The following is an 11,965-nucleotide window of genomic DNA, read 5'->3' on the forward strand; positions in this document are numbered from 1 at the left end:
CCAGTCCATCCCCTAGGACCCCAGCACCAGCAGTTTTTACGTAGCCAGAGGAAAGTATGGGCACCGTTCAGCAGAGACAGGGCTCCAGGGGTGCTCAAGGGGGAGAGACTAGCTGAGACCCGGCACTTCCCCGAGCTGGCGCTGACCGCTGTGAATAAAACAGTTGGTAACTCGGGGAACACAGCTGCCTGGAGACGCGTGACTGCCACGAGGACTCAGGCCTGGGCAGAGACGCCATGGCCGCTACCCAGGCCTCGAGGGAGAGCGGTTTCGTTCTCTGCGGGGACCCATGGGACACTTACTCCTTCCTTCCAAGGCTAGTAATTGCCCAGGAGGGCAAGACGCCTTTCCAATCTTTCTCATTTGAATACACGAAAATTCAAGTTGATTTTGGCAAGGCAATGCTCGCTCACGGCCAGAGGGACGGTTTTGTCGCCCGCGGGTGAGGCCGGGTGGGGAGAAGCTCCGGCTCTGACATCCGGCTGCGAGCGAGCCAGGCCTGCGCCCCGGGCAGCTTAGAAATCCGGCGGCGGCTTCGGGCGCAGTATTGGTAAGAACAAACCCAGTAGTAAAGAATTGGGATGAAAATGTTCCATTACGTTTTTTCGGTAAAGTGAAAGCCCTGCTTGTGTGTATACATGTTGGTCCACGCACACTAACCCCGGCCAGGGGTGAGGCATGGAACCTCCGGACAGGACCGGTTAGGTGGTCCCAGGGTCCCTTCCTACTGGGAGTCGGACGCTGGGGTCCTTCCCGTTTAGCTAGATAGCGGGGTGTCAGAAAGAGCCCACAAATGAGTCGTAAATTCATTTCTTAATTAATGATTTCATGATAGAAGTGAAGTCAACGGAAGGAAAGAGGAAAAAGGAAAGGAAAGGAAAGGAAAGGAAAGGAAAGGAAAGGAAAGGAAAGGAAAGGAAAGGAAAGGAAAGGAAAGGAAAGAAAAGGAAAGGAAAGGAAAGGAAAGGAGGCAGTGAAGGTGGTACAGGAGTTCACGCTTCTCCTCTCTCCCAGCCCCCTGCACCTCAGACTGGTCTGGGCAGCAACGGGCCCCGAAGGCCGGCGGTTGTGGGCGGGAGACTGAAGGCTGGCGCTGGGGTCCGCCCTCTCGCGGCGCCGCCGGGGTCCGTTCTCCAGTCCAGCACACACCTTGGTTTGCGAAAGCCAGGCACACACAAGGGCAAACAGTTGCTTCCAGCGTCCCAGGCCTTCCTCAGTCCTAAACTGACCCCGGATCCTAGTCCGGGTTGGTTACGAACCATGTGAAAGACAACAGGTCTTAGTTTCATTGCGAGCGATTCTCCCCGACAGGCGGGGAGTTTAAGCTTCTTAACTGGGTGACGGAAGGGGGCCTGCAGAGGAGCTCGGACCACACTGCACCGAACGTGGCCCAGGCCTGACCATAGCCCCGTCGGGGGGAGGGTCGGCGGGGAAAGGAGACACTCTAGAGAAACCCGAGCAGGAAGTCCTCAGAAGGCTCCAAGGGACACTGCAGAGCCCCGCCGCCTGGGGTGTGCTTGTTTGCCTACCCCGCTATCCAGCTAAACGAGAAGGACCCCGGCGCCGCCCCCAGGCAGCCGACTGGGCACCGAGGCGCGAGCCCACGGCCTTTCCTTCGTCCCTCGCCGTCGTCGCCCTCTGCTTCTCCCTGCCCCAGTGAAGATCGGCGGAAGGGTCTCCCAACCAGGTCATGCTGGGAAAAGGAAGCGAAGGTAGCCGAGTTTGCCTGATGGACCGTGTGCCGCCTGCTCCCACAGCTGGAGTGCGCGGGAAGCTGACCCCAAAGGCGTAGAAGGCACAGCTTCCGGGAAGGGCGGAGCCGCTTCCTCCGCCCTTCGCCATCGGCTATCTGGAGAACCCCCGCTCTCCACTGTCTTGACTGCCCCAGCTTCCTCTGCCTGAGAAGCCTGCCTTCCCCGCTACCTGGGGCTCCACAAGGTCCCGCAAACCCGTCCTCGCCTAGGCAGATTTGGCCTGGGCCTCTCCAGGAGCTGCCACGTGGCTGCTCTCGTGGCTCCCCCGCCTCCCTGCCTCACTGAGGCTGAAAACAGGTCTAGTTACCCGGAAAGCGCAGCACCGTCTTCTGCAAAGCGTAAAGAGAAGGCCTATTTGGAAGAAGAGTTTGGACACGAACAGGCTGCAGCAGCCAGACATGTTCTGGCTGCGTACTGGCCAGCAACCTGGGGGCAGCAGCTTTGTTTTATTTATTTGTTTGCTTTTTATTTTCCAAATCAAGACCTAGCATGACCCTGACGATTCGCTTTTAAAACTTGGGTAAATGGCTGGCTGGCAACTGGGTGCACTAGAACTTCGACTCCTACATTTGTTAGGTGTCTTACAATTACCACCACTGAGATGGAGATAGTCCAGAGCTAACCGAGCTGCCACCTTTCCTTCTTCTTGGCCTCTGGCAGTCAGCTCTATGGACCAAAATTTCCGGCTGAGGGTGGCGTACGGGATTCCGGTCTCCCCTGGCTTGCTGGGGGCGAAAGTGGGAGTATTCAGCGTTTGCTCCCCACGACAGGAGGCGCTGTGATCGCGGGAATTTCTCGGTCCGCAGACCCGGGAACCCCCAAGCTGGATCAAGGCTCTAAAGCTGGCAGAATCCCCTCTTCACCACCGCTCTTGGGCTTTGAATATGCCCTGAAGAAACTTCACTTTGGCCATCCCGCTATGAACAGGGGGCTTTCTTTTTCTTAAATTGACTTAAAAAAAAAAAGTGAGGCCTAGTATGTTTGGGAAGTGAGAGAAAGAAAATATTTGATTTTTTAAATCGACCTCGTTTAAAGTGACACCGTTCTTTCCTCCCTTAAAGTGCCGGCTTTTTGTGCACCATAAAAACTATTACTAAGTTACTACCCATAGAAAATACCCTAGTTATGTTCCAGGCTGTTGAAGAGCCAAAAGGGCGTTGGACTATCACGGCAGGAACAAGGAAATTCATTAGCACTGAAAGTCCTCCCGATCAGGCTGAGGAAGCTAAGCATTCGTGTACCTTACAAATAAAACTAAGGTCCTGTTGCTGATTAGAACTTTGCACAAAAGAATTAGTTCCTGACTGTCGCCCTGAGAAATATGTGCAGACCCACACATTTGTAGATACATTTACACAAACTAATAGGACTGACTTTCAGTCACAGGGGCAGACTGCAGTTGGGGTGGGGGGGGGGCCTGCTCTGATTTCCAGGTGTATTTAATTTCACTCATTCTTTTCTTAACAATGTGACGGGCCGCTCCTCCCCCCTCCCCATATTTTTTTTGGGGGGGGGATTGTAATCCAGTGCTTTTATCTTTTTTATTTTCTTAACTGCACATCTTCACCCTCTCCTGCTCCCCTGCTGATTTAGAAGATTTGTTTGGTTCAAGGATTTAACGCAATTCTGTTGCCAGATTTCAAGGAAGAAAGGTTTAAAAGAACAAAGCGCAGGGGGAAAAGGTATCTGGAAGACAAGTTAAAACACATTTCTCAAAATGAGATTAATTACATTTTTAAAACTGCCAAACAAGAATATTTGTGCAGATTCTTAGTCATTTAAAAACATTTTTTTGTTGTTACTTAAAGAAACCTAGTGGTTCTACAGAGGGTTCAATACACATGGTCACGCACACACTCAGAAACACGTGGTTACACTCAAAAACTCACACACATATTCAGAAACGCATTCAGAAACTCACACATCGCTCAACCTATCACCAACTCAGTGCCTATCACCCTGTCACTGTAGTTGGGACTCCCTAGGACTTGTGGGCAATCCACTTCCCACGGCCTCAAAGAAGCCAAGAGACTACTTGGGGGGAACTTTCTACGGATGTCCAAGACCGATTAGGAACTAAGCGAGCGCCTAGGGTACCAGCTTGGCCGCTCCGGGCCACAGATGGAACCAGTCACCTCCGCGGACCACCGCTGGCTTCCGCCTGGCACCTTAGTAGCCGAGTAGTTGCATTCCCGCGCCCTCGCCCAGACTCTCCCAACTAACGCGCGTATTTAGGAAGATGTCTCCTCCCCCTGACCTTTCCCTATCAGAAACCAGACGGTCGCCTCCAGCTCAGTCCCTGAGACTGCGGAAGGGGGGCAGGAGGAGGAGCTGGGCTGATGGAGGACGGCCCGACTCGGGTCCGCCTGCCCTATCACATAGACATCTGTTCTGTTTCTGTTTCTTCCTCTTTATGATTGCTACAGATGAAAAGGTAGTAGAGCGGACCGAGGCGGAAAAAAAGTTATGTCATAAAGATATAAAACGGTGCTGTGACTCACCTGCTCTTAGCCGCAGGTACGGGTTTCGTGGCAGCGTCTCCACTCTGCTAGCCAAGAGCCCGGATCGGCCTAACGTCACTCAGCTTGGCTGACTCAGATGGCCGAGTTTCTAGTGACGGGGCGAAAGTGGGGCTTTTTCCTTTTTCAAGCCTGAAGTCCGGGGGCGGGGGGCGGGGAAGGGAGGGGAAAGTCTGTTTTCTCGCGTCTCCCAGGGTTGAACTTTAGGTTAGGAATCAAGAGGGTGGGTGGGGGCTAGAAGCGGGCAGAAGAGCAGGAGGGGTGCGGGACAGGGCCGCTGCCCAGGCTTCCAAAAGGCAGTAGGTCCCCTGGGGAGGATCCCTGGAGTCATTTAGCCGGCACTGCCCCGCGAGCCTGGGCTCCAACGTCACCGCCCCAGCCCATCTCCGGCCGCGCGGTTCCCATCGAGAACCCTCGCTAGCCAGCTCGGCCCCGCCTATTTTTCTTTTTTCCTTTTCCAAAGGGGGTTACACCCCACCCCCACCCCATTTCCCTCTTCCCCCAGCCTCCAGGCTTAAACCAATTACGCTGCTTTGCAAACAAAGTGAGGGCCGGGCTTGGGGTGGGGAGGGTTCAGCAGGAGGGGGCGCAGGGGGCGCGCGCGGCTGTGGCGCTGCTGGGCGGGAGGCGCGGCGGCTGGACTGGCGCGCGGCCGCCTCGCAGGTGCACCTCGGGCTTTGTAGGTGCGAGCGTCTTTGTGCGGCGGACAAATGGGGAGAGGACGAGGAGGTGGGCACTCGAGCGACGTAAGATCCACATCAGCTCAACTGCACTCGTCTCACAGAGGCCGCTCGCTCACTTCCCGCGGAGGCGCTCCCGGGCGCCGCGCTCCGCGGCCGCCGCCTGCCCCCGCCCGCCGCGCCGCCGCTGCCGCCGCGCACGCCGCGCCCCGCAGTGCCCAGCTTCCTTCTCGCTAGGGTAGCGTTGGGCCGGCGCGGGCGCTCGGGTGACTGCAGCTGCTCGGCTCCCTGCTCCCCGCCCCGCGCGGTCGCCCGTCGCTTCGCACAGGGCTGGATGGTTGCATCGGGCTGGGTGGCTCCAGGATGTTAGGGACTGTGAAGATGGAAGGGCATGAGAGCAGCGACTGGAACAGCTACTACGCGGACACTCAGGAGGTGAGAGGCGGGAACCAGGTGGGACATTGGGAGCCAGTGCCGGGGGAGGCCGCACGAGGCGGACGCTGGGCAAGGTGGGCGGCCGATGGACTGGGGGCGCCTCCTCAGTGCCCCCGCTGCGCGCCCACCCGGTGTGGCCCTGGCCGGGCCTTGACCGGGCCTCGGAGCGGATCCGCTGCCCCGCGGGGGAGGCCAAGTCTCGGAGCGGGCGTGGAGCGGGCGAAAGGAGTTCAGGAGATTCTGGCCTTTGAAAGTACCCGCTCTAGGAAGCACTTGCCTCTTCCCTACGGAGAGCCAGAGCCCGGCTCGGGGTGCCGCGGGTTGGCGGGCGGGCGGGCGATGGCACGAGTTGGAGGCTACTCTGGAAAACTAGAGTTTGCCTACAAGGGCGGCCTCTTTATCCTGCGGTTGAATTCAAGACATCTGAGGAAAGCGGTGGTCGCTAAGTTGAGCGTCTTAATAATGAACCGATTCTCAAATTTTGTAAAACTTCTTCGAAAAGCCCTGTTTGGGGAGAAGTGTGCCCATTCTTCTCTAGAACCGCTGGGTGGCGCTGGTGCAAACTGACTTTTCCTCCAGCACTCGGGGCAGAGAACCTGCTTCTCTTCATTGTCCCCTTGGTGGCACGTTCATGTAGTTTATTTTACAATGTGCACAAAGAGATTGAGAGGAAAATCGGATACAGGAAGGACTACCACCAAGAAAAGTATTTCTCTGGAAACAGCTAGTGATTACCCCCCACCAAAGTTTCCCGTTATTAAAAACCCTTACAGAAACTGCCTTGAACAATCTTGGAGAGAGGAAACGAAAAAAAAAGTAAAATATAGTTTAAGACATAGACAGAAAATTTTAGAATCAGGAAATATTTTCATGGTAATTAACTTATTTAGATTTGTATACTTACATGTTGGTAACATACAAGTCTATTTGCATACCATAGAGCGTGTGCCTAGTTAAATCTGTTCACCTTTTGTTTTCAAATGAAGTCATATTTGCCGATGAAAATAAATTTAAGGATATCATTTTTATTAAATTATCAGAGAAGTAGCTTTTATATTTGTGGACTTTATATTTTTAATATATCTAGTACATTCCAAAATTGCTATTGATAAGGATTTTCTCCTACTGGTGATTTTAAAAAGAGAACTCTTCCTCAGGTTTAATTCAGATGTAGTTAATTGACCCGCTAGTCAATTAAGTCCTCTATTGAAAGAGCTTCCTTACAGGTTAAAGGTAAGAATTCGGAAGTAGATAATAAATAGACTTTGATTTTGGAATTTTAAAACATATGAAACTTTTTATATAGTTTCAAAAGCGAGAGTTTGAAATAATCAGCAACATATCAGTAAGTGAAAAAACAGATGCTTATTTTAACAAATCGTGTCACAGAATTTTAAAACTTTCGGGGGCTGGAAATAGGTAACAAAATTAGTGCAAGTTTTTGAATGGCTTGAAGAGGTGTACATGTAAAGTCATGTTAAAGTTAAATGTATGTAGTGCATTGATTTTATATACCCCTCCCTGCCCCTTCTACCGTTGTAGATCTATTTTAAATTTTTTCCCCAAATTTATCTAATCTCTGAGTTTCTTTCCCGTTTAATATTACAATTGCTACAAATAGATGCAAAACACTGCTTCTAAATATAATGAACAGCAAAAAGACACCATTTGGTGAAAACTGCTAAGACAGTAAAGCCAGTTGTTGGGAAATGGATGGTCATATGGCCCTGGATGCTTTACTCTGTCAGAGAGAGTTTAATTAATAGCCATGGCACACATCTGAGTCTGCTACATGGTCAACGGGCCTGGCAGGTTTCCCGGAGATGGGCACAGAGTTGGTGCCCTGTTTCCAGGCCTCTGGAGCTGGGTAACCAAACCCACTCACCTTTAAGGTGGCATAAATAAGCACAGGGTCAGAGATTAATTCCGTTTTCGGAGGTTTGACTCCTTTTTACCAAAAGGACACTTTGCCTAGGCGGGTCTGTAGTGGAGACTGGGATGCCACCTGGAGAGGATGGAGGAGGAGATGGAGGACCCCAGAAGCCAGCCTCTGAGCCTGGCGAGTAAGGCGATTACATGTCTTCCTGGGGACATAATTTCTGTGAGCGCTTGTCTTTCATGCCTGCCATGCTAGGATTTTTTCCCCCTGCTGTGGAAGACATCTCTGCTGGTTCTGGGGAGAGTACCTGACTGTTTGCTCTGGGTGGAGAGATCCTATGCTTTGCAGAAATGCTTTCCTCTTGTTTTGGGGTTCGCCCACCACTAACCCAGCCCTTCGGGGCCTCCTCACTTGCTGTCTCCGCTCCAGGCCTACTCCTCTGTCCAGGTCAGCAACATGAACTCGGGTCTGGGCTCCATGAATTCCATGAATACCTACATGACCATGAACACCATGACCACAAGCGGCAACATGACCCCAGCTTCATTCAACATGTCCTACGCGAACCCGGGCCTGGGTACGGGCCTGAGCCCCGGCACTGTGGCTGGCATGCCCGGCGGCTCCACGGGTGCCATGAATAGCATGACAGCAGCGGGAGTGACTGCCATGGGGACGACGCTGAGCCCGGGCGGCATGGGCACCATGGGCGCGCAGCCCACGGCCTCCATGAACGGCCTGGGCCCCTATGCTGCCGCCATGAACCCGTGCATGAGCCCCATGGCATATGCTCCGTCCAACCTGGGCCGCAGCCGGGCTGGGGGCGGCGGTGGCGACGCCAAGACTTTCAAGCGCAGCTACCCCCACGCCAAGCCTCCCTACTCATACATCTCGCTCATCACCATGGCCATCCAGCAGGCGCCCAGCAAGATGCTCACCCTGAGCGAGATCTACCAGTGGATCATGGACCTCTTTCCCTATTACCGGCAGAACCAGCAGCGCTGGCAAAACTCCATCCGCCACTCACTCTCCTTCAACGACTGCTTCGTCAAAGTGGCGCGCTCCCCGGACAAGCCAGGCAAGGGCTCCTACTGGACGCTGCACCCGGACTCAGGCAACATGTTCGAGAATGGCTGTTACTTGCGCCGCCAGAAGCGCTTCAAGTGCGAGAAGCAACCAGGGGCCGGGGGAGGGAGCGGAAGCAGTGGTGGCCCCAAGGGCGGCCCTGAGAGCCGCAAGGACCCCTCAGCCAACCCCAGCGGTGACTCGCCCCTTCATCGGGGCGTGCACAGTAAGGCCAGCCAGCTAGAGGGCGCGCCGGCCCCCGGGCCCGCCGCCAGCCCCCAGACTCTGGACCACAGCGGGGCGACGGCGACAGGGGGCGCCTCGGAGTTGAAGACTCCAGCCTCCTCAGCTGCGCCCCCAATCAGCTCTGGGCCTGGGGCATTGGTATCTGTGCCCCCTTCCCACCCGGTGCACGGTCTGGCACCCCACGAGTCCCAGCTGCACCTGAAAGGGGACCCCCACTATTCCTTCAACCACCCCTTCTCCATCAACAACCTCATGTCCTCCTCGGAGCAGCAGCACAAGCTGGACTTCAAGGCATACGAACAGGCGCTACAGTACTCGCCCTACGGCGCCGCGTTGCCCTCCAGCCTGCCGCTGGGCAGCGCCTCGGTGGCCACCAGGAGCCCCATCGAGCCCTCAGCCCTGGAGCCGGCCTACTACCAAGGTGTGTATTCCAGACCTGTCCTAAACACTTCCTAGCTCTCTTAGACTAGGGGCTTGTTTGGCATGGCCATGCTGGTAGCAGGAGAGGGGGGAAAAAATCAACAGCAAGAAAAACCACACATACCAAGCCTTCGACAGCATAATAGAATCCCAACTATTTTTGTTTCCTTTTGTGTGTGTGTGTACAATCTTTTCCCCAGTGCAAAAGACTGTTACTTTATTATTATTCAAAACGCCTTGTGTATATTATTCAGAAGAAAACCCACCCTAAACCAACAAAATTTTTTCCTGCAAAGTTTAATGATCCACAAGTGTATATATAAAATCCTCTACTTCCTTGTCCCTCTCCCTTTCGTTCCTCTTTCCTCTCCGGGCACAATCTAGTGTGTGCAAGGTTTATTTAAAAAAAGAAAGATGGTCAAGCTTGTAAAATATTTGTTTGTGCTTTTTCCCCCTCCTCATCTGACCACCCCCCACCCCTTCCCCACAAGTTTACAGGTCTATGGCAATACTCTTCACCATAAGAACTGAAAGGGTGAAGAAACAAGTAGACACTAGGGACTGTTGAAAGTATTGAAGGACAATGCTGTTTTTATGCAGCAAAACAAACAGATTAAAAACATCAGAGCCATTCGTTTTTCAACTTACATTTCTGATACATTCAGATAACATGTTTTAAAGTGAAATACATATATATTATGTACCGACTTATTTATGCACATACTCAGATATGTAGACATCCTCCATATATTTACACAACATATAGAGGTAATAGATAGGTGGTATACATGCTCTATTTTCAAAAGTTGCTGGACCAAGAAGTTACAAAGACACCCCCTCCTTGTCCTCTGCTCCCATACATAGCCCTGGGAATCAATTCCTCAGGAATTGCTCTCCTCAATAACTCTGCTTTTTGCTTTGCAGAGTGCCATGGTCATGTCATTCTGAGGTCACATAACATGTATAAAATTAGCTTCTGTGTATCTATACCATTTAAATAATATTTTTCTCTAGGGAAAAAAAAGGGAGAATATTACAGTGTTGGAGGAGAGATGTCATAGGGAGCTGTATTTCAAAATTTGGTCCAAGATTCCAAAATTCAATTGATTGTGGTCATTTTAATTATTGCCATCGTGTGCTTGTTTCATTCAGTGTTAATGCACTTTTCACAGTTGGACATGGTGTTAGTATAGCCAGACGGGTTTCATTATTATTCCTTTTTGCTTTTTCAATGTTAATTTATTGCATGGTTTATTTTTTCTTTACAGCTGCAATTGCTTTAAATGATGGTTAAAATTACAAATTAAAATGTTAATTTTTATCAGTGTGATTGTAAATAAAATATTTTGATTTAAATAACAGAAATGATAAATTTTAAGCCGTGGAATATGTTCTTGATCATTTGCAGTTAAGGAATTTAAATAAATCAAATGTTAACAAAAAAGATTTTTGTTATTTTCCTTAATTAAATCCAATATAGATATTCTGAATATGATTTTCAAAGTCTGGCACTGAATATAAATGATGAAAAGGAAAATAATCTAAAACACTTGTTTGTTATGTTTATTATACAAACGTGTGGCTAGTAAAAAGTCATTAAAGAAATTCAATAAAAGTGGGTAGATAGATTGATTTAATATCCCAAGAACTGAGATTTTTAAAATTCTTTATTCTCAGTGATGTTTACTTCAATTTTTGACATGGGCTTAAGCCTTCTGTTTTCTTTGAGTCTTTCCACAATGAAATCAAATACTATTAATTTAACTACCTTTCCCTCTTCCTCAGTGTATCATTTTCTTTTACCTGAGAAGCATTTGAGTGAGAATAAAATATCAGATGCGGCTGTTAAAATTAAGTTGTCTACAACAGAGAATCCTGAATCCTCTTTACATTAAGAGAGAAACAAAACTGAACCATCACAGTAGGTTTGGAGGGGATCTAGGGAAGCCAGTTAATTCACTCCTGTAGGGGAAGATTTGCGCCATCAGGACAGTTCATGGTAGCTGCTATTTTATATTCTATGAAGATATTTTTAAAATATTGTTTCTAAAAGTACCGTTCCAGAGAACTTAAAGCTGCTGATTTGTTTGCCTTCTAAGAAGCTTTTAAATGCAACTTCACACCCCTACAGTTGCTTGAGATCACAAAATCATTAATCTCCTTTGATAGTAGGCTCACTTTCCAGTCCACCTATTTCTTTGTAAGTCTTGTTCAGATTGACACCAACAATAACACCACCAGCCCAAGCAGAGGCTGGCCTGCCTGAGCCCTTGTGTATGAACTCCGTCTTCTCCAGGGCTTGAACTTGAACAGCTTTTACTTTGATCGCCCCACTCTACACCGAGGACAAGATAAAAAGAGCTGTGTGAGTCCCTTAATTATTGCGTAATTGCCTCCCCAGATGAGAGAAAGGGTGCCATGTAGCACTTGAGAAATATCCAGAAATCCCAAACCCCGGCTCTCACTTCACCTAATGAAAGAAGGAGGAAATTACTGGTTTGAGTAATTTCAAAACCCGATTTAGAGGCCTGGGAAGGACGTTAAAAGTTTCAAAGAAAGAAAAAAACCTTCAATCCCAACAGCTTTTTAACATTTAGAAAAAAGGTAAACAATCATTGGTAAATTCGAATTCCAAATGTAATATAAGGTGTGAGCTTGGGCCTCGGAATTTTACCCGGCCACGCTGACTTTAAAATCGTCTAACTTTCTTGAGTTCCACTCCGTGGTGTTCCTTTCCCTCTCTCTAACGTACTAGCAGTAACAATGCCTTGCCTTCACCCACCAGGCTTACGTCGGCTTTAGCTCACGCTCTTACTTGGCGTAGACTCTGGGCTTTCAGGGGCGAGGAGCCTCGGGTTTAGAACCCGAGGTCTACACTTTGGAGACCTGCCCGGGAAGCTAGAATGGTGGATCGCAGGGGACAGGGCTTGCCTCGTGGGCTTCTCCCGCGATTTTCTGCCAGCTCTGGGC

General features: G+C 50.4%; 2 protein-coding genes across 2 annotated transcripts in view; one reads left to right on the plus strand and one right to left on the minus strand.

The window, feature by feature from the left end:
• The window catches only part of TTC6 (tetratricopeptide repeat domain 6), a 182,775-nt gene extending 178,056 nt beyond the window's left edge, over window positions 1-4,719 (minus strand). Inside the window, exon 1 of the mRNA XM_036239179.1 lies at window positions 4,256-4,719. The gene's annotated coding sequence lies outside the window, so the exon portion shown is untranslated. The remainder of the gene's footprint in view (window positions 1-4,255) is intronic.
• A 22-nt stretch (window positions 4,720-4,741) lies between these two features.
• On the plus strand, window positions 4,742-10,850 carry FOXA1 (forkhead box A1). The gene is made up of 2 exons (XM_016138595.2): window positions 4,742-5,388; window positions 7,697-10,850. The coding sequence occupies exons 1-2, from the start codon at window positions 5,317-5,319 to the stop codon at window positions 9,029-9,031; spliced, it is 1,407 nt and encodes a 468-aa protein (XP_015994081.1). The 5' UTR covers window positions 4,742-5,316; the 3' UTR covers window positions 9,032-10,850.
• Window positions 10,851-11,965: the final 1,115 nt, after the last annotated feature.

The sequence above is a fragment of the Rousettus aegyptiacus genome, unplaced genomic scaffold, assembly GCF_014176215.1.
Source record: "Rousettus aegyptiacus isolate mRouAeg1 unplaced genomic scaffold, mRouAeg1.p scaffold_m13_p_3, whole genome shotgun sequence".
NCBI classification, from domain to species: Eukaryota; Metazoa; Chordata; class Mammalia; order Chiroptera; family Pteropodidae; genus Rousettus; species Rousettus aegyptiacus.